Source organism: Artibeus jamaicensis, unplaced genomic scaffold, assembly GCF_021234435.1.
Source record: "Artibeus jamaicensis isolate MK-2021 breed Jamaican fruit bat unplaced genomic scaffold, CSHL_Jam_final contig_1085, whole genome shotgun sequence".
Lineage (NCBI taxonomy): Eukaryota > Metazoa > Chordata > Mammalia > Chiroptera > Phyllostomidae > Artibeus > Artibeus jamaicensis.
The window spans coordinates 1,865,332-1,886,712 of record NW_026521214.1 but is presented as its reverse complement, the minus strand read 5'-3'; the positions used below and the strand labels follow the sequence as shown (position 1 = coordinate 1,886,712).

General features: G+C 59.4%; 1 protein-coding gene across 6 annotated transcripts; it reads left to right on the top strand.

Moving 5' to 3' along the window:
- The first annotated feature begins 1,107 nt into the window (after positions 1-1,107).
- On the top strand, positions 1,108-14,484 carry PDLIM7 (PDZ and LIM domain 7). Of its 6 annotated transcripts, XM_053663573.1 has the most exons (14): positions 1,108-1,188; positions 2,151-2,257; positions 5,848-5,999; positions 6,079-6,109; positions 6,527-6,645; positions 7,000-7,020; positions 7,247-7,383; positions 7,512-7,548; positions 8,503-8,564; positions 8,712-8,949; positions 9,886-10,066; positions 13,725-13,845; positions 13,935-14,050; positions 14,154-14,484. In XM_053663573.1, exons 2-14 carry the CDS (start codon positions 2,162-2,164, stop codon positions 14,238-14,240), a joined length of 1,398 nt encoding a protein of 465 aa, XP_053519548.1. In that variant the 5' UTR covers positions 1,108-1,188; positions 2,151-2,161; the 3' UTR covers positions 14,241-14,484. The 6 variants fall into 6 exon arrangements, with proteins under 6 accessions (XP_053519548.1, XP_036982325.1, XP_036982324.1 ...); XM_037126430.2 differs by lacking the exon at positions 6,527-6,645 and having other exon boundaries at positions 7,000-7,016; XM_037126429.2 differs by lacking the exon at positions 7,000-7,020.
- The last annotated feature ends 6,897 nt before the right edge of the window (positions 14,485-21,381 follow it).

The window sequence follows — 21,381 nt, the reverse complement described above, 5'->3', positions numbered from 1 at the left end:
GGAAATTCGATGATGGCAGAGGGGGAACGGCAGTGGCCATGTTCTAGAAGGAGCTAAGGGGTGGACCTGCACGCTCCCCTCCCTGCTAAACTTCTCCCTGCGCTTGCAGTGGTGGGGGGTGGGGGTGGCAGAGTGGGGACTCTTGACACATTTCCAGTGGAGGCGCTACCTTCCCTGGGTACCAAGACATAGCCCTTCTCAGCAGTGTGGGGAACACACTGAGCCGTGGCCGGAGGGCAGCAGGCTACTGGCTGCCCTGGTGTCAGGGGGTGGAAGTCAGGGCAGGGCCAAGGGTCAGGCTCAGGATCCAGCCAAGGGCCCCCTTCGATTCCGTCAGCTTCTGCATTATTTTCTGCCTTCCGTAGAGTCAGTGTTCTGCACACCTACTTTCAAGCTTCCCTGCTCCCCGCTCAACTAATCCTACTTCAGTATGTGCCCCCCTACCAAGTCTCTCCAATTCCGGAGCTGCCAACGTCTGAGCATTACGCCAATGGCAGTCCAAACGATGGCAGCCCCAGGGCGGCCCTGCAAGGTGAGTTGTTATTATTATTTTTATTCTCTCGGGAGTACATGCTCTTTGATTTAGAGAGAGGGGAAGGGGAGGAGAGAGAGAAACATCGATTCGAGAAAGACATCTATTGGTCGTCTCTGGTATGGACCGAACCACAACCTAGGAATGTGTCCTCACCGAGAATCGAAACCCGATTTCGGTTTATGGGATTACTCTCCAACCAACTGAACCACACTGCCTAGGGCGAGGCGAGTATTATTGTCCCATTTTTCCGAGATGGAAATTAAGGTTCAGAGGCAATTGTTTCCGAAGGCTGCCTTTTTTTCACTGGCCAGCGGGAGGCACCAGCGGCTGGGCAAGCGGCGTGGGGACGGCCAGCCCACTCGACAGACCCCGACCAGGCCCCGCCCCAAGGAGGGGATTCGGCAGGCCTTGTTTTCCAGCGCAAATTGGGACCAGACTTTGTGATTGGGCAAGCAGAAGGATGGGGTGGGGCTTCCCTCGGCGAGGGAGGCCGTCCGTGGGCGGGGCATGTATGGGCGTGATCTAGGGCACCGCCCCTTTCCGCGGGCTCAAAGCGGGCAGCGGCTGCGGGGGCGGGGTCAGAACTCTGCGGCAGATCCTAAGGGGGCCCCTTGGAACCTGGCGCCGAGCAGCGCCCCGGCGGGGCAGAGCAGGTACAAGCGACTGCAAGGGGCGTCTGGGCCTGAGATAGGCAGGGATCAGGGGGCTGCTGGGGACCACAGAGGGCATTAGGGGTCGTGGCCAGCGCGCTGAGTACCTCCCGCGGGCCCGGGCTCCTGCCCCTGCCTCGGACCCCGCCTCCGCCTCCGCCTTCCTGCGGCGAAGCCGGCTTTGGCTGGGCGGATTGGCGCCTGCGCTGCTTCCTGCGCGGAGGACTTGGTCACGGCAACTGGCCCGGGCTGGGGACCAGGGAGAAACTGAGTCACGTCTGGATGGTAGCAGGCCTGTGTGGGAAGCACCACTTCCACTGGGATCCAGGATGAATCGCCTTCCTGCCCAACTTTTGGGGTCCCAACCCCCACCGATCTCCCCAGGGGCCGCGCCCCCACCGGCCCCCCCAGCCCGGCTACCAGCAGCCTCGACCCATCCCGAAACGGCTAGGACCCACTCCAGCCGTCTCTTTCCCCACCCCTCCCCCTCGTGTCCCAAGCCCCTGGGTGCTCCCTCGGCTGGCTCTCTCCACAGTGTCAGTTTACACGCCTTATATAGTCCGAGCAGGCTTCAGCCAGAGGCCTGCCTGCCGGGATCCGGGGGCGGGGGAGAGGAGCGCCGGCCCCTGACTCACCCCATCCGTCGGAGACTCAAAGTTGGCTTGGGGGGAGGTCATGCCACTTTAGCTCTGTGGCCTGCTCCTGGATGCAAAGAATCCGAGGCCTGGATGGGAGCTCTCCTCACCCTTCCCGTTCCCGGAGGAGGGAGGCTGCCCCTGTCTTTCCAAAGTGAGGGCTGCCAGCCAGCAGCCCAGCTAAACCTGACAAGGTGCTTGCTTGCCTACCCGTGCTCTGGGTGTGCTCAGCATCTGCCCATGCCTGCCTGGCACCAGTCCAGGCCTGGTGTCCGGAGCTGCACCTACCTTGCGCTGCCATGTGGGCTACTTACCTTTTTCTTCTATCAGGAGCAGGCACCATGGATTCCTTCAAGGTGGTGCTGGAGGGACCAGCCCCTTGGGGCTTTCGACTGCAGGGGGGCAAGGACTTCAATGTGCCCCTCTCCATCTCCCGGGTGAGCCTAGGTTGGGGAAGGGGCTCCCCCAGAAGCCTTTGGGTGCTCAGGTCTGAGCAAGCGGCGTCAGAAATGACGGGAGGAGTCCGAGCCAAGGCCAGTAGACCAGGAGGTATCCAGGTCCAGATGTGTGGGTGGCATTTGCCACCAGGACTGCTAACTAGGTGATGCCTGGAGAGGAGCTCCCCCCATTCCAGCACTGTACTACCAGACGCTGTTCCACAAAGCCCCTGAAGCCCCCTGTGAGGCTGGGGAATGTCTATTCTATGGAAGGGTAAGGTCTCCAGAAAGAGTCCGAGCTGCTTGAGGGAGCAATACAATACACAAGAGCCAGGCCCTGGACAGAGCACTCTGACTGCAAGATCCACTACAGCCTGGTCGCTCCCCAGGAAATAGCCATTATCATCATCCTGTTTTTCCAGATGAGGGGGGCTGAGAGGTGGAAGGGCCCTTTCAAAATCCCATGGCCAAGCAGGGTCTGGAATGGGATGGCTGTAGTTTTGGTTAGTTGGGGTGTATTGTTTCTCCAGCCAGAGGAGGACCTGCATTCCCACCCACCAGTCCCAATTCAAGAGGCAGTGGCCTTTGACCCCAAGTGGGTGTGAAATGGACTCTAGGGTGCCGACTTCAGCCCCTGAAAAGCTTGTCCTGGTAGGGGCGGAGCTGGGGGCTGGCTCCTCCCTGTGGCAGGGGGATTGCCTTATAAGCCCAAGAATGCAGCCCCACACTGGGATGGCCAACTGGCGGCTGGAGTCTGCAGAGCCAAAAATGGCTGGCCTAGGCTCGGACCCCTGAACCCATTCGGTGGGTGCATGCCTCAGCTGGTAACCACCAGGCCATAGCTCCAGCTATAGGGTCAGTTGGGGGGTACAGAGAACTAGCTGCCTGCCCGGATACAGTGAGGCCACTGGGGCTGGTGCTTCTGACTGTGGTCCCAGGGTTATGAGGGGGTGGGGAATTCCTGCGCCCAGTCGGCCTGTCCAGAGAGGCCCACCCAGGCACCCTGTGGGCAGGCAGCTGGCAGCCGGAAGCCCAGAGCAAGCACGGCTTAGCGGGGGGCCAGAAGGTTGTCCAGGCACTGCCCAGAGGCTGCGCAGTGGAGTCTGCCTGTATGAGCTGGGCTTGGTGACCATGGTGGGGAGGCCGTCACTGTTTTTTCCAGGGACTTTACCTCGGTCTCGCCTGGAAACTGCCCTGCCAGCAGGGTAACTAGCCACCATGGTCCTCCTCCCACACACACACACCCCTATACAGTCCTCAAAGCTTTTCCAGCTGTGAAAACCTACCCTGAATCCCCTCCCTGGGAAAGTGCTGGCCAGTGTGGTGGGGAGCCCTAGGCCTTAGCTGGCCTCTGAGTCTCTCATTGGTGGAGATGGGCCACCTAGTAGCCTAGGGGATGGACTTTCCAGATGTGGCCTGTTGGGGGCACTCTTGGCTCCCTTGTCAGAGGCCCCAGCATGTGGGTGGGGCCACCAGCTAAGCGCAGCTCTGGAATTGGATCTGAGCCCTAGTGGGTGGGTGGGTGGGGTGGTCTTTTATGAGCTGGACTCCCTCTCCCACTCCCCTGACCCCAGTATGGAAGGAGGCGGGAGGGGCTAGGGCTGGCTGTGGGCCCAGGCCTGGGAGATGAGGTAACGTCTGGGACTGGGGGGGTTGGGCTGCTCAGTGGGGCCCTCAGGCTGACTCACCCCTCACCCCATGCAGTGTCCAGCCCCCTGGCTTTTTTCCCCTCCTTGGTCCCTCTGGCCTCCTTGCTTCTCTCCAGCTCTCTCCGCCTGCTTCCTGCCCTCCCAGCTCTCCGGCTTTTCTCTCCACCTCTCTGACCCCTCCCTTATCCCTCTTCTGCTTCCTGTCCTCCTCACTCCCACTCCTAGGAAGGAAGTTGTCCCAACCCCACACCCCTTCTCTGGGAGCCAGCTTCTCCTGCCTGCCCCAAGACCCCCCAGCTCAGGCTCGGCCCACACCTCCCAGGAGCCAGCCCTGTGGGTAGGGAGCGGCAGAACCAGGCTTCCCTTCTCCTGACTCACCGTGACCTTAAGTAAGTCACTTCCCTGCAAGGGCGTCACTTCCCTAAGCCCATTGTGAGGGCCTTGGGCTGAACTAAAGTGGGATAGGGGGTCCAGGCTCCAGGCCCAGCCCGGGGTCAGGGAGTCTTTCCTAGTGGCCTGACCTCCGAGTTGGGCCCCACACCCAGCAGAGGTGGCCTGGTGCGGTGCAGCCTCAGGATCAAGGTTCTGGCCCTTCTTACCAGCTGGGCACGTTACTTAACCTCTCTGTTCTCCCGTGTGTGAAATGGGTGTAACCCCAGGCTCTGTCCCACAGGGTTGTGGGGGATTCAGTGTCAGTACATGGCGGCGCTAGGTGCTCAATAAATGGGAGCTGTATTCTTACTGCCCAGCAGGTGCAGAAGGAGCCACCCAGCATCTGACCCTTCCACCTCCCAAGCATGAAGTTGAGCAGTCACACCCATCCCCCTCTTTGTGCCCCAGGGCTGGTGCCCTCTGCTTCTGGTCTCTGCCTCCCCCTTTTTACTTCAGCTCAGTCTGTGTGCCTGCACCCCCAAGGAGCCTCGTGGGGCTTTGGGCAGCCTGTACCTCCCAACCCCCCAGCCTCCAGCTGTGAAGTGTGAGTCCCCGGTCTAGCATCTCCGCACAGAAGCCTCCTCAGAGTCAGGCCCTTGTCGCCCATCCAGGCAGTCCTGGAGCTTAAGCCACGAATAGTTGCGCCACTGAGCTGCCCGGCCAGGGCTGTGCAGGCCACCTCTGTCAGGGACCTGAGAAATAACCATACCTTCAGACTACTAATGGCAACTCCTGACCTCAAAACCCAGTTCTGGTTCCTTTCCCCAACCTTCAAGGCCCTTACCCGCTGGGCGAGACATGCCATTCCTGTCACCCACTTCTTCCCAGAAGTCATCCCTGATGATCTTAGCTCACGCTGGTGGTGACCATTCCTTCCAGCCTGCTATTGCCCCTCATTTGCAACAGTCACCAGGGATCTTTAACTGGAGCCCAAAGGATTGGAGAGGGTGAATAGCAATTGAAGGCTTGGGCAACAGTCATTTACAGCCAGGAAGCCATGGCTGACACTGTGGACCCCTTCAGTTAGGCTTTGTTCCTTGGGAACCTGGAGGTGATGGAGCCTATTCCTGGCTCTCAAGAGGTCCTGGCAGGTCCCTGGAGGTGGTCCCAGCCCAGGATGCTGGGAGCAAAGAGGTCAGTGAGAAGAGCTAGGGATGCCAGAGAGGAACTTGCCACCTGCGTAAACCAGGAGGTGTGTCTGTTAGAACAGCCTAGGCTAGAGGCCAGTTGGATCTGAGACACTTGGGGTTTGGCGTGAGGGTGGCTGCTTGTCAACATCACAGCAGTTTCTGGACTGTGGGGAGGGTCATGGAGGTGAATAAATAGGTCATTGTGGAACTCAGATGAGCCCCACCCTTCCCAGATCGTTTCGGTGTCCCACAGCTGTCCGGAACATGCTGGATGGAGAGGCCTCTGGGTGCTGAAGTGGGGCGGCGTCGGCAGGCCAACTTCTGGTAGCCTCAGTTTGGTCTGCAGTCTGGCGCCCTGGTGACCCTCCTGTCCCCACAGCTCACTCCTGGAGGCAAGGCTGCACAGGCTGGCGTGGCCGTGGGTGACTGGGTGCTCAGTATCGATGGCGAGAACGCGGGAGGCCTCACGCACATTGAAGCCCAGAACAAGATCCGAGCCTGTGGGGAGCGCCTCAGCCTGGGTCTCAGCAGGTATACGGGCTCTGGCCCACCCCACTGGCAGGGTGCCCTCGGCTTCGGCCCTCTGTCACCCCTTCCGGTTCTCTTCCAGGGCCCAGCAGGCTCAGAGCAAACCGCAGAAGGTAGGGGATGGTCCTGGGCCATCTAGGTGGTAGTAGGGTGGGGTTGGACCCCTGGCCGGCCTGCCCTCCCCGCACAGCCTCCCAGGTACCCCCAACCCTGTCTGGGTGTAGGGGGCGGGAGCTGGATCCCGGAAGAGTGAGGAGAACGAGGAGTTGGGTCAGGGCTGCCGCACGGTCCGACCACGCATGTCTGCCTGTCTGTCCATGCTGCCTCTGCCTGCCTCCACCCACCTGTGCTGCTCACTGCACTCGTGGGCTGAAATCATTGCTCCCAAATGGTCCCCTTAAAACCCAAGCCATCCCCTCCCCAAAAGCTGCGTCCAGATGTGTAGGAGCGGGGTTGGAGCACCCCTCTCCTCAGCGCTGGCCAAGGCCCCCAAACCGGCACGGGCCCTGCCCCGCTCTGTCTCCGCCCAGGCCCTGACCCCTGCCGCGGAGTCCCCGCGGTACACCTTTGCACCCAGCACTTCCCTCAACAAGACGGCGCGGCCCTTTGGGGCGCCCCCGCCCGTTGACGGCGCCCTGCAGCAGAATGGGTACGTCCTGCCTGCCCACCGCCCACGCTCTGTCCATCCACTGCATCTCTGTCCGCCCTGCACCTCAGCCCAGCTGGCACCGTGCGGCAGCGGCCCCTGGTGGCCGGAGCGGGGCCTTCAGGTTCAGGGCCCCTCCTGGGGGTGGGGTGTGGTCCTGCCCAGGTGGTGCCCTCCTGGAGCTCTGAGCCAGCCAGCGTCCCGCACTGGCATCCTGGGGTTGGGGTGTGGTTTGGGGCCCACTGAGCCCCAGACACTCAGTGCAGCCTTGCCCCCTGCCACTCTGACCCTTGCCATCTTTCTTCCCATGTATCTCTTTTTTCCTTTATCTGTCCCATCTGTCTATTTCCTTCACAGGTGCAGACCCCTGACAAGTCAGTGAGCCCCCTCTGCTTGTTCCTCTCTTCCTTCCTGTTGGCACTCTGGGCAGCGGCCCCTCCCCACCCCGTTTGCCCTCCTCCCCTCTCACTTACCTACTCCCTCATCCACCCAGCCTTGCCCTTCCCCATCTCCCATCACCATAGCCCACAAGTATGAACTCCAGGGAGGGGCTGCCCCGCTGCCCACCCCTAGCACAAGGTTCTGAGCCACACCCTCCCCACAGACAGCCGCTCCGACCGCTGGTCCCGGACGCCAGCAAGCAGCGGCTGATGGAGGACACGGAGGACTGGCGGCCTCGGCCCGGAACGGGCCAGTCCCGTTCCTTCCGCATCCTCGCCCACCTCACGGGCACCGAGTTCAGTAAGTGGTGGCCCAGGGCAGGGCAGACTCTCCTCCTGGCCCCCAGCCTGGGCCTGGGCTCAGCCAGGGCTCAAGGCTGGGGTGGCCCTCTGTCTTCTCTTGGTCAATGCCTGCCTCTGCCTTCTCAGTGCAAGACCCGGATGAGGAGCACCTGAAGAAGTCAAGGTAAGGAGGCTTGCACCAGCCCCTCTTTCTCATCCCTGCCTTCCCGTTCCCGCTGCCACCCAGTGTCTGCTCCTGGAAGCCCAGCCAGAACTCTCCGTTCTCCTTCCTGCTTTCCTTCCTTCCTTCCTCCCTTCCATCTCTCCTTCCTTCCACTTCCTCCTCCTTCTCTCTGCCCCTCAGGGAAAAGTATGTCCTGGAGCTGCAGAGCCCACGCTACACCCGCCTCCGGGACTGGCACCACCAGCGCTCTGCCCACGTGCTCAACGTGCAGTCGTAGCCCGGTGCTGGCCGGCCAGCTGTCCTCTCTGCCTCTCTCTCTCTGCTCCTCCTGCCCAGGGCAGCCCCTGGTGCCTCGAGCCTTTGCCTCCTTGACCCACTCCTTTCCTGCCCCTGGACTGAACCTCCTGCTGGCCTGGCCCTGGCTGCCCACCTGGCACACGGCCTGGCTTCGTCTGCCACTGCCTTCCCTCTTTGCCCTCTGGTTCTGCCGCCTGCCAGGTCTGTGCCAGCCTGGGCATGGAAATAAACACTCCCAGTCCTGCTGTCTTCTGCCTCTGTCTTCTGTCTTCACGGGCTCGGTTTACATTTGGGGGGTGGGAGTATTAGATGGCTTACACCCAGTGGGGGCCCTGCCAGCCTGGCTCTCGGTGGGAGGTGGGAGCTGACAAAGGGGGCCCTGCCATCAGAGCCGGGTATTAGGGATGAGAGGGTTCCGAGGGCTGCCCCAGAAGCAAGAGCCCTGCTCCACCCCCCAGCCCCATGCACCAGACCAGCCCGCTGGAGCCTGGCTAAGAGAGGCTGCCTCGCCCATCCCCACCCCGATGGAACCTGGAGTCCAGCCCAACAGCTGTCACACACCCAGGCATCTCCCGGGGGGCCAGCAGAACCAAGGTTGGGGGTGGGGTCTTGTTAGGAGACCCAGCCATACAGTGCCCTGAATGGCAGATCTTGCAGCCAGGTGCCCAGGACAGAAGCCCCAGTCCCAGCCTCAGCTACACCCCAGGAACCCTGGTCTGGTGAGAGAGTGGGCTGGGACCTTGGGAAGGGTGGGTAGCCTCCAGGGGCATGGGGGCAGTGGGCCCCTCCAAGCTGCCCTGGGCTCTAGCCCCTGTCTTTTGGGGTCCCTGGGCACCCTCTGGAGCCACTTTACTTGGCTCCGGCAGGCCCTGCCACCTCCAGCCCCACCAGCCGCCCACCCTGGGCTGTGGACCCTGCATTTGCTGAGCGCTATGCCCCGGACAAGACAAGCACGGTGCTGACCCGGCACAGCCAGCCTGCCACACCCACGCCTCTGCAGAACCGCACCTCCATCGTGCAGGCAGCTGCTGGAGGGGGCACAGGAGGGGGCGGTGGCAGCAATGGCAAGACTCCTGTGTGCCACCAGTGCCACAAGGTCATCCGGTGGGTGGCCCTGTTCCTTTCCTACCCTGGTCTTTTCCTGTCCTGATGCCTGGTCTTAGTGTCTTTTCCGATCACTGCTCCCCCCACCCCACTCCCAATCTGTCTCCCCACTCATCTCAGCTGCCGCCACACAAGGAGAAGGTTTCAGTTCCCATTTGGAGTGGGGGAAGGGACCTGGCCCGGGTCTTCAGATTCTGAATCCTGCCTCACATGCCCCCTCCCCACATCAGCCTCTATCAACCTTTGACTCGGTGAAACAGGAGTGCCCACAATGCATCGGAGCGGCTCCCATAGATTTGCTGCTGTTGGGCAGAGAAGGGCCCGCCCCTCTGCCTCTCCCGCCCACTAGCTCTGCTAAGCTGCTGCTCTCAGCAGACAGGCCAGGGGCCCCTCTGTCTCTGCACTGCTCCCCGGGGTCCAGCAGGGCCATAAAATGCCCACAGAGTCCATGTACCAGATCCGAGAGGCTTCCTAGGTCTCTGTTGCACCCTTGCTCTGGACTTCTGTCAGCTCTAATGCTCTGCAGACCATGTCCCTTTATCTGGGACTTCTGGGCCCCTGCCCAGGCCAGGTGGAACAGGCAGCAGGACAGGGTAGGCACCAGGATTGGCTCAAGTACCCACTGGTCTTCAGGACTCCCAGACACTGGGCCCTCTCTCCTCTGGGGCCCCAGTTCCTCCGGTTCATCTCCTTGTGCCCAAGTCTACAGCCCCGAAGTGTAGCCCTGCTTCCTGTCCCAGCGCTGCCCTGCTCCCTCATCTGCCATAAAGCGGTGCAGCTTCATTACTGTCGCATGTCTCAGCTTCTCTCCTCTCTTCTTTGGGAAACTTTCCCTTCAGGCTTCAGAATAGGTGTTCGGTAAACCCTCTTGGGCTCAGGCCAGGAGCCCCACCTCATCTGTATCCACTCCCTCTCACCGCTTTCGCCCGCCCCCAGGGGCCGCTACCTGGTGGCGCTGGGCCACGCATACCACCCTGAGGAGTTTGTGTGCAGCCAGTGCGGGACGGTCCTGGAAGAGGGCGGCTTCTTCGAGGAGAAGGGGGCCATCTTCTGCCCGCCCTGCTATGACATGCGCTACGCGCCTAGCTGTGCCAAGTGCAAGAAAAAGATCACAGGCGTGAGTAGGGTCTGTGAGTAGGGGTGGGCAGGCGAGTCCTGGCCTGTTGGCATGGAGGAGCAAAGGAGGCTGGGAAGTAGGTTTATTTTGGGTAGATGTGTGCCCAGCAAAAAGTGGCATTTCCATTGCTGTATGAGAGAATGGGTGTTACTGGTCTTCGTCATTCTAGTGACAGGTCATGGGGACACTTCCTGTGTGGGGGTATCTAGTTTCACCGTCCTACTGTGAAGTCAGTTTGGTTATTCCCTTCTTATAGATGAGAGTTTTGCCCACCCTCAGAGCCGTTTCCCTGCCAGCCTAGGCCACACCCCACTGAGCTCTTCCGGAGAATGGGCTGGACCCCAGGGGCTCCCATGAGCTGGGCGTCTGGATTTGCTTTTTATCATTTATCGATCGAGGCCCTGCTGTTCTGCCTGCATCACACCGCACTCTTGTCCTGCTTGCTCTGACCCTACAAGTCCTGAGTGGGCGGGTTCATCGCCCTCATCAAGCTGAGGAGCCGAGGCTCGCACCACGGGCTGGGTCCTGGGTCCTGGAGGAGCTTCAGTGGCAAACCCTGCTTCTGCCAGTGGTTCCACGGAGTGGTCCTGCGGCCTCAGCTTTCCCTCTTGCAGGGACCGCGGGCCCTGACAGACCCTAGAGAGTGCCCTCACCCTCCGTGGTTGGACAGGAGGCTGACCTGCCCAGCCTGCCGTGGGCTCTGTGCCCTGCCTGTGCCCGGCGCTGGAGACTACCTATCCTCTGAGCTCAGGGTGGAGAGTGGGGAGAAATGCGGAGTGATCGCATTGTTTCAGTGGGGTTGGAAGGACGTCCCGGGGGGTGAGAGAACACATTAGAAATAACCCGTCTTGATCTGGGGGCCATCCGGGACCCCCATGCTCTCAAGGCTCCCCACTCACCACCAGTCTCCTCACGCTGGTAATCCAGCTCGGGGGGGTGTGCCCGCCTCACCTCAGGGCTTTGCACGGGCTGTCCTCTGCCAGGGACGCTCTAACGCCCTCTGTACTTCATTCCTTCTCATCGGGGACTCCAGCATCATTTCCTCAGGAACACCTGCCTGGGTGCCCACCCTTCCCACCAGGCCAGACACCCCACAGCTGACTCGCTACCCCTCAGTCCTTTTGTCCCAGGTGTTCCCCAGGCAGGAGCGTAGGCTGGGACTGCGGCTGTTTTGTTCGCACGTTATTCTGTGCCCATGCATAGGTGGTGGTCAGTACACCCTTGAAGGACTGGGTGGAAGTGGCCTCTCAGTTGGATTTGAAAGGTGTAGGAATTAGCCTGGAGAAGGAGCGGGGACAGTGCTGCGGGCGGAAGGAATAGCTTGTGTCACGAGGCAGCACCTGGGAAGGTGTGAGGAGAGGTGGGCAGGGGCTGTGTCAGGAGTTTGGAGCTCAGGGCGGGTGAGACCCCGTGTGCCTCTTCAGATGGGGTGACAGTGGCAGGGAAGGGGACTGAGGCTGTTGGGGCCGGGGCTGTGGGGGTGGGACAGGCAGGCAAGTGTAGGAAACTGGGGGTAAAGTGGATGTTAGTAAGTGGTGCGCAGGCCCTCGTGCATCCCCGCGGAAGGCTGGCTCCCAGCTCCCGACCCCGCGCACTCCTGCCGGGGCCCTGTCCGTCACAGGCAGTGCAGAGCCAGCTTTGGTGTCAACCAGGTGTGGGCACAAACCCAGGTCTGCCGTCGGTCAGGGCAAGTCGCTTTCTCTGGGCCTCACTGACCTTGAGGTGGCAGTAAGCCCCACAGCCGGGTGGCCGTGGGGTGGGTGTGGGGGTGACAGATGTTGTGGGTGGCACGGTGGGCATCTGAGAGCTCGGTGCTGTCCACACTCAGATCTGGCTCACTTCACACTCCTCCACTTTTTACTTTACATTTTTTTTAAATTTCATTGATTTTAGAGAGAGAGGAACATGATTTGTTGTTCCATTTATCTGTGCATTCATGGGTTGGTTCTTTATTTTTTAAAAGACTGTAACTTATTTTTAGAGGGAGGAATGGAGGGAGAAAGAGAGGGAGAGAAACATCGATGCTCAAGAGAAGCATCCATTGGTTGCCTCTCTCACACCCCCAACTGGGTATCCGGCCTGCAACCCAGGCATGTTCCCTGACTAGGAATCGAACCAGGAACCTTTCGGTTCTCAGGCCGGCACTCAGTCCACCGAGCCACACTAGCCAGGGCTCATTAGTTGATTCTTGTATGTGCCCTGGCCAGGGATCAGACCCTCCACCCTAGTGTCACAACGATGCTCTAACCAACCGGGTTACCTGACCGGGCACACACTTCCATTTTTCAGTGAATGGCCAGCATTTAAAAGTCCAATTTCACGCCCCGGCTGGTGTAGTTCAGTGGATTGAGCTCAGGCCTGAGAACCAAAGGATCGAGGTTCAATTCCCAGTCAGGGCACGTGCCTGGGTTGCGGGCCAGGTCCCCAGTAGGGGGTGTGCAAGAGGCAACCAATGGATGTTTCTCTCCCTGTCTTTCTCTCTTCCCCTCTCTAAAAAATAAAATCTTTAAAAAAAGAGAGAGAGAGAAGCTGATGGCCAAGTCACCAGCAAGGCTCAGCCCGCAGGTCTGACCTCTGACCTCCCTCTGCCCCAGATTGGAGTGCTGCAGCCCTGGTTTTCGAGAGCATCCTGAGGTGCCCCATTGTGAGCCTCTGCTCCCCTCCCCCCCAGTGGGGCGAGTTAACTTCTCCCGCAGCTCTTGTTGACGGGCACCCGCAGGGCCAGGTGCTTGTGGGACGCATCAGCAAACAGAACAGCTGGAGTCACACACACTCCTGGACCTTACATTTGAGCAGAAAGAGGTGGGGAGAGGCAGACGGTAAGCAATAGATAGAACAGGTGAATTACCTGGTAGTTTATCTAAGTGAGAAAGGTAGTCATGGAAAAAGGAAATGCAGGGTTGAAGGCCATCAAGGGTGGTGTTGGGGAGGCGGGTAGGAGTGTGAACCTGTGCTGTCAGAGTCGGCCTCACAGAAGAGGTGACATGTGAGCAGAAAGGCAGGAGGTGAGGGCTGAGGGGACGGCAGGTGTGAAGCCCCAACATGGCGTGCCTAGTGCACTGACCACGAGAGGCTTTGAGGGGAGCAGAGGGACAGACCAGACCTGCCGCTCTCTGGGCCCCTCGCCGGCTCTGACTTTTGCTCAGAGAAATGTGGAACAGGCAGGGATTCGAGCCGCAGGGATGGGCCTGGTCGGCTCCGGCTGACCTCAGTCTGTAGGAATGGAGGGAGGCCACGGAGGCCAGTTTTATGGGGTGGCCCTGGCCAGAGATGTGAAGGCTCACGTCCCGCGTCAGGGAGGCTGAGGAGCGGTCAGAATCTGGGTGCGTCTCAGAGTTAGACCCAACGGGGTTTCCTGGGGGGCCTGATGTGGGCTGGGAGAGAAGGGAATTTGTGCAGGTGCAAGGTGGAGTGGCAGAAAACGGGTGGGGACCGCCGTGGGAGGAGCAGGTTTGGGGTGTGCAGATTTTGGACATGTCTAGTCAGAGTCATAGTGGACAGCACCTGGAGACCTCAGGGTCGGAGACAGGAAGTGGGAGGGAGGGTGTGCAGAGGTAATAGTTACCGTGGGAAGGAAGCGGGCCCAAGGCCAGCTCCCGTGTCCCGAGCTCTGGACAGGAGCGGGCTGAGCCGCCAGGTGACTGTCACCTCCTCTCAGGAAATCATGCATGCGCTGAAGATGACCTGGCACGTGTATTGCTTCACATGTGCGGCCTGCAAGACACCCATTCGGAACAGAGCCTTCTACATGGAAGAAGGGGTGCCCTACTGTGAGCGAGGTATGAAGGGGCGGGGCCAGGTGGGAGGGGCGGGGCCAAGACAGGCGAGAACCTGGCTCCTCCTTCCTCTCTGCCTTCACCCCTCCCAGACTATGAGAAGATGTTTGGCACAAAATGCCGAGGCTGTGACTTCAAGATAGACGCTGGCGACCGCTTCCTGGAGGCCCTGGGCTTCAGCTGGCACGACACGTGCTTCGTGTGCGCCGTGAGTACCCCTCAGACTCGGGTCAGCCCCCAGCACCCTGTGCTTCGCCAGCCTCCCTCCTGGCACCCCCAACCCCAAATGACAGCACCGTGGCCATCCCCAGATATGCCAGATCAACCTGGAAGGAAAGACCTTCTACTCCAAGAAGGACAAGCCCCTTTGCAAGAGTCACGCCTTCTCCCACGTGTGACCCCTCCAGCCCACTGCTGCCGCACCCTGCCCAGTGGAGGGGCCCCTGCTCCTGGAGTCATCCCACCAGATTTCTGGGTAGGGCTGGCAAAGGTCACCCCAGTCCTATCTCCTGGCTGAGCCTGGGGTTCCCTGGGTCCTGCCTCACCTCCTTTGTCTCCCCCACTCCCCCACCACCGCACATGGTGCTGACCACACCGGCCCTGCCCACGCCCAGAGCCACAATAAACCTGTATCCAGCTGTGTGCTGTCTGTGCCTCCCTGCTATGCATACGGAGTGCTGGGGTTTGGGGCGCATGGCAGGTAGGGTGAGCTGGGCTCCCTAGGGCGGACTGTCCTGGCGGACCCTGTGACGGGGACATGCAGGGCTCTCGGCGTGTGGGAGGAGAGCGATGGGCTCCCAGGCACCCGTGGGAGTGGGGCGAGCCTGGTCCGGCCTGGTGTGGAAGTCAGAGGTGAGGAGTTGAGATGGATCCACGGAGATGAGACCCAGAGGTACCATCTGCCGTCCACCTGCTGGACAGCTGCTGCCGAGAAAGAGGGGTCTGGAGAAGGAGACCCCAGGTCCTGGCAGGCTGAGGAGCTGGGACTGCCTCCTGGGGACACAGTGGGGGTTGGGGAGGCAGTTCGGGACACAGAAGTGTTTGAAGTAGTGAAGCAACCAGGTTCAACCTGTAGAAGAAGTTCTGGCCCTGAGCAGGGCGAACAGGAGACCAGGAGGACAGCTAGAGGTTAGAGGAAGAAAGGCGCAGAAACCAACACAGCGGAGGCGGAGGTGGGACCCGGCGCCAGTCCCCAGGAGCCTAGATCAGAGCCCCAGGAGGTGAGGGCTGAGGAGAGGAAGGCAGGCGAGTCTGACGAGCATCTGGATTCTACTGGCCATTGCTTACATGGTCTCCTGTGACCCTCCCAGCAACCCTGCGACGTGTCTGCAGTTACTCTCGTTTTTCAGATGAAAGGTTAGGAGACCTGACCCAGTTCGCACAGCCACCAAGCCAGGCCTGCAGCTCTGTGCTCTGTCTTGGGAGGGGCTGGCACTGAGCCCCATTCACTAGTGAGTGCCCCCTGGAAGGTTGCTTCTGCCTGGCACCTTGACACCTGGAGACTCAGGTGTTGGCCCCAACTGTGTAGGGGCTCTTGCTTCTCACTGGTGCCCTCTGCCACCCTGGGGAGATTGTCGCCGGCCTGTCCCAAGCCTGGGTGGAGAGACAGGAGAGGGCCCCAACTGGGCCAGGACGGCTCAGGTCCGTCGTGTTCTCTTGAGGACCCTGGGGAACGCGTGCTGGGCTCCCTGTGTTATTTTCACGGTGCCTCATCGGAGCCCAGGGCAGTGCCTGGCGCAGAGTGGATGGCTGAGGAATGCTTGTTGAAAGACTGAATGAGGTGCCTGTGGAACAGTCAGGAGACAAATCAGGAAATGGCTGAAGATTCAAGTCTGGATTCACCTTGGATTCCATTTGAGTTTGGGACAGGTCCAGGGCAATCACCCCAGATGCTTGTAACCGATGCCTGAGAAAGGCTGGGAGCTGCACCTGGCCCGGTCACACCAAGAGAAAGCAGGTGGGATGTGGTTTTCTTTCAACCTAGACATCCCTGGCATATTAAACAGCGTCTTTCACTTCCATGGTGAAATGTACTCTCACTTCTCTCGAACCATGAAGCCCTCAGTCCACCCCTGGTTTCCATGGATACGAGCCAGTGTGATCACAGGGGTGGAGGGTGAGTGCTGCTGGAGTCCTGGGGGAGTCTTCTCCAGGCTGGCGCCCTCGGCAGCAACTGCAGCCGAGGGCAGCCACACGGTGATGCAGAGCTGTGGCCGGATCTGCCACTTTGTCAATCAAGTTCAGAGATTTGGACTTGAATGTGAAATCTGGTATTTTAATGATGGCAACTAAGATTTCTTTTTTTTTTTAAGATTTTATTTATTCATCTTTAGAAGGGGAAGGGAAAGAGAGAGGGAGAGACACATCAGTGTATGGCTACCTCTCGTGCATTCCCGCTGGGACTGGCTCGCAACCCAGGCATGTGCCCTGACTGGGAATCGAACTGTGATTCCTTGGACCACAGGCCTGCGCTCAGTCCACTGAGCCACACCAGCCAGGGCTCTTTTTTAATTCTGTTTAAAAAATAATAATAGTCCTGGCTGGTGTGGCTCAGTGGATTGAGCACTGGCCTGCAACCTGAAAGGTCGCTGGTTCAATTCCCAGTCAGAGCACATGCCTGGGTTGCAGGCCAGGTCCCCAGTTGGAGGCATGGGAGAGGCAACCAATTGATGTATTGCTTGCATATCAATATTTCTCCCTCCCCTCCTCACTCTCTAAAAATAAATAAAATCTAAAAAAGCAAATAAAAAAATAATAGATGTGGGCCAAAGTATGAAAGCAACTAGCCCCCCCAGCCCCCTGCCCCAGACAGGAAGCCCCAGCATCACCTCTGGGCAAAGGAGGCAGGAGCTCAGAGGACAACAGCTGGGGGCTGGGGACTGGGGCCTGCGGGTTAGGGCGGGGCAAGAGTGTTTGCAGAACCTGCCCACAGACAGTGTCGACCAGGCAGATAAGGCCAGGAGCCCTGTGGCATTTCGCAACAAGGTGACATTTGCCAGATCAGTTTAGCGGAGAGCTGGGCGGCAGCCAGGGTTAGAGGAACAAGAGGCAGTGTGGTGAGGATGTGGAAGGAGAGTGCAGATGAGAGTGCAGACAGCTCTCTTAGGTTGGGCTACGTGGCCAGGAGGACCGGCAGCCCCCCCACTCAGCACTAAGAAGGGTGGAGAGTCCTCTCTGCACCAAGGGAAGGTGGCTGAAGGTAGGCACATGTAAGGGGACAATAAAGAGCAGAAAGTTTGGGATTGAACCTCAGGAAGGAGCTCCCCTGGATGGAAGCAGAAACAAGCATGGGGTCTCTGAACAGCCACCCGCCAGGACCCACAGAGCAATTACTGATACACATTTCATTTAATCCTTGGAACACACTCAAGGCATCTCCTTAAAGGCACGTTTCCGATGAAGGACCTGAGACTTGGGGAGGTAAAGCGGCCTGTCCAGTGCTGCCCAGCCAGAATGCCCCAGCTCTGCTGCTCCGAGGATCAAAGACTGGGGCTGCCCAGTCTTTGCTCTTTGGGGCTACCCCCCACCACAGAGCTGCAGGGATCAGGACTGCAAGAGAAGCCACAGTGACTGGGAACTGCCCTTGTGTGTGGCAGGGAGGCCATTAGCGCCCTTGGAGAGTGCAGTCCCCCCAGCTGAGGGGGCAGAGCCCATGACAGGGGACTGAGTGGGCAACTGGAGAGACAGCCGGCACCAGACGGGCTTTTTCCAGCTCAGAGCGGCTGGAGCTCGTTTGAAGTCAGACGTGCGGCGGAGGGTGAGGAGCTGCTTCGCCAGAGTACAGAGAACAGAGGCAGGAACGGATGATTCTGGTCCCGCCTCCTCACTGCCTTGTGGCCTTGGAACACACGTGGGTCTGCGCGCCCCCCCTCCGTGCAACCCTGCTGTGAAGGCGCTGAGCCGGAGGCACGCGGGCAGCGGCAGCCACGCAGAGTCCACAGCCCACAGTGAGAGTGGAGGTGGGGCCCTGCCCCAACTGGGGGCTGGGGGGCGCTAGGGCTCCAGGGGCCTGGTGGGACAAGAAGGTGCCTCCTGGGAGCCTGGGGAGAGTGGGGGAGGCTGGGGCCAGCCCTGGGAGGTCGTGGGTGGGTTCGCTGCACAGTGCTCAGGGAGGGCCCCAGGACCGGTCTGGGTCTCCCGCTCAAAGCCTGAGGACTTAGAAGGTGAGCTCACCTACTTCCCTTGCCACTGACAACAGTGACCACTGCTTGGGGTCGATGAGAAAGGGTTCTTCCAGCTGCCGTGCAAACGGGTTGAATTAGAAACAGGGAGAATTTGTCTCATTTAACGGAAAAGTTTCAGATACGGCGGGATCTGGCCCGACAGGCGTTACCAGCAGTCTTTATCCTCTCCCCGCGTCTCAGAGCTTCTTCTGGCCCCGTTCTCCCTGCCGTTGTCCGCGCAGGCGCCCTCAGCCAGCTCCGGCCGCAGGCTGTCCGCTCAGTGGCCCTGGTGGAGACTTTCTTAGTGACTCCAGCTAAGGTCCCTGGCTGATGCCCACTGCACTGACTTGGACCATATGTCCACCCCCGCAGCGGTCACTCGGTCACTGTTCAACATTGTGAGGGCTGCCGTACCCCCAAGCCAGAACAGGCCGGATCAGGAACGAATCAGAGACTGCTTCTCACCAACAACCCCCGCCCCTGCCCCAGCCTGTCTGATCACGCCCCCACCCCCGCCCCGCCCTCACGGCGCACCACCTCTGCAGTTCCAGGAACAGGCCATCAATTGCCTCACTGAGCAAGCATGCAAGGCACTTTCCTTATATCTGGGTAGGGGGTCCCACCCTAGTGCCCCCATCCATCCTGGTGGACCCCCCAGTGCCTGCACGCAGCGCCCAGGAGCTCATCCAGGCCTCTTGCCGCCGCAGGAGGCGCCTCTCCCCTGTACGTTCTCTTAGCGAACTCCTGGATGCATGCTGGAGTTGTCAGCCTTTTTCTTCAGTCTTCCGGCCCCAGGACCTTTTCTGGGACGGGGATGCCTAACTGTGGCCGTCCACCACACTGCACACTCGTGCTCCACACCCAGGACCCCTGCCCCCTGAGTCCTTCCTTACACCCTGCAGTTCGTTAGCAGCGGCCCGAGGAGCGCCATCTGACTGATATCCAGGCCAGGCCAGCCCCGGCGTGCGGAAGGGGGGGGGTGAGGAGGGCCTGTGGCACGCTGTAGTGATGAGAGGGGCACAGGTGGGTTCCCATCCAGACTTCATCACCCACCAGCTGTGTGCCTCAAGGCAAGTCACTGCCCCTCTCTGAGCCTCACATTTCCCATCACTAAAACAGTAATAACAGCCATCATGTCAATGGCACCTGCTATGTGCAGTTGCCGTTTTAAGTACTTTCCAGAGACTGTTTAAAATCCACAAAGATGTCCTGGCTGGTGTGGCTCAGGGGACTGAGCCCCTGCCTACAAGCCAAAGGGTCACTGGTTCAATTCCCAGTCAGGGCACGTGCCTGGGTTGCAGGCCAGTTCCCAGCGGAGGACACACGAGAGGCAACCATACATTGATATTTCTCTCCTTCCCTTCCCCTCTAAAGATAAATGAATAAAATCTTTAAGAAAAAATATAAATAAATAAAATCTTTTAAAAAATCAAATGAAACCCTCGAACAAGCCCCTCGTGGCAGGTGCTACCATCATCATCCTCAACGGCACAGGAAAGGTCAAGCAGTGAGTATAAGGCCACGTGGTCAGCAAGGTCTGGGCAGCGATCGGCTGGTCAGTCACCCAGCTAATGGGAGGCGGCCGAGCCCATGCCAGGGCCCACACCTGCGAAGAAGGAGGGGGCACTTTGTTTTAAATCTTCACCTGAGGATGTTTATTAATTTTTAGAGAGAGAGAGAGAAAGGGAGAGAGGGAAACACTGATGTGAGTGAGAAATGTGGATCAGTTGCCTCCCATATGCCCCTGACCGGGATCGAACCTGCAAACTTAGGGTGTACAGGACGATGCTCCAAGCAGCCAAGCCACCCGGGCCACAGCAGAGGGGACACTTTTGAAGGTATACTTGGTAGGAGCTTCCAGAGGTGGGATGAGGGCAGAGAAGCCTCCTCCAGCCCTCTGTAAATAAGCGCTGGAAAAAGTCCTGAGACCCACTCTCAGCCTTGAGGCCTCGCTGAGAGTTGTGGGGAGCACAGAGCAGGAAGGGGGGTGAGGCGGAGGGGGGCAAGGCTGTGAGGAGGGAAGGAGGAGCGCTCACTTTCCAAGCCTCCAATCAGTCACATTTTACTCTCACTTTTCTGTTATCAAAAAGAAAATTCAGAGAGGGAAAGCAGTGCAGCTAAGGTCAGACAGCAAGTGACCGGCTTCTGATCTGAATCCACCAGCTTTGTTGTCTTTTTCACTCCGGGGACCCACAAGCCATTGGGCCAGCACCCCAGTATGTGTGTGGGAGCTCACCCTCTGGGGGTGGGAGAGAGACCGGCGTGCCAGCGACTGAAGGGGTGGTCGGTGCTGCTAGGTCACCCTGCAGGAGGCCCCGCAGCAGGACTCCAAGGAGGACACCAAGGCTGGTGGGTGGGTTTCAGGGCGGGAAGGAGGCAGGCTCTCAGAGGGGAGTGATCAGCAGTCATCCCACTCCCACGGGTCCGTGAAGCTGAGGACTAGATGCGGCCGCTGAGTGTGGAGACGCATCAGCCACACACGTTCTCAGAGGAAGGTGATGCGGAGGGAGAAGGGTAGGAAGACTGGGGTGGGCTCTCAGGCAGGCAAGCAGGTGGCCGTCTTCCTCCCACCTATGGGGGCCTCTCTGGGCTATGGTATCTTTGTAACTTTTTTGTAAACCTAAAATTGTTCTAAAATTAGAAATGTATTAAGGAACCCTGGCTGGGTAGCTCAGTTGGTTAGAGCGTTATGCCGATAAACCAAGGTGGTAGATTCAATCCCTGGTCAGGGCACTTACAAGAAACAACCAATGAGTGCGTAAATAAGTGGAACAACAAATTGATGTCTCTCTCTCTCTCTCTCTGAAGTCCATTAAAAATAACAAAATTAGAAGTTTACTTGGGAATGCCGATGACAGAGGTGAGAGTGGGTGTGGCTGGAGGGTATTTGTAGGGGGTGGGGAGAGGCAGGAATTTGAGGACGGAAAGCACGATGATGCACGGCTTCTGCTTTGTGGACGTGGAATTGAGTGAGCAGGAGGCTGGGAAGGGAGCCAGGGAGGGGGCGGGGGAGAAGTTCTGAGCTAGGAAAAGTCAAAGGAAGCAGGACCAGAGGCCCAAGGTCCCCCTACCTATTTGTCCCAGGCCTCTTTAGCCCTGCTGTGGTGTATTCTCCCTCCCCCAAATCCTTCTGACCCTGCTGGACCTTGTTCCAACCGGGGGGGGGGGTGTGGAGAAACTTCCAGGGCCAGAGGCCCAGGGGCATAGTGGGTACAGAGAGGCCCCCCAGGCAGGCATCTGCGAAATGTTTTGAGTTTTAAGAGGGTCGCCCTACTCCAAAGCACTGGGAACTACTGGCTGGAGACCAGCGCACACACTATTCTCTTTCTGCTCTTGGCCAACTCAGAATTCAGAGACCCAGCTGAATCACCTCCTC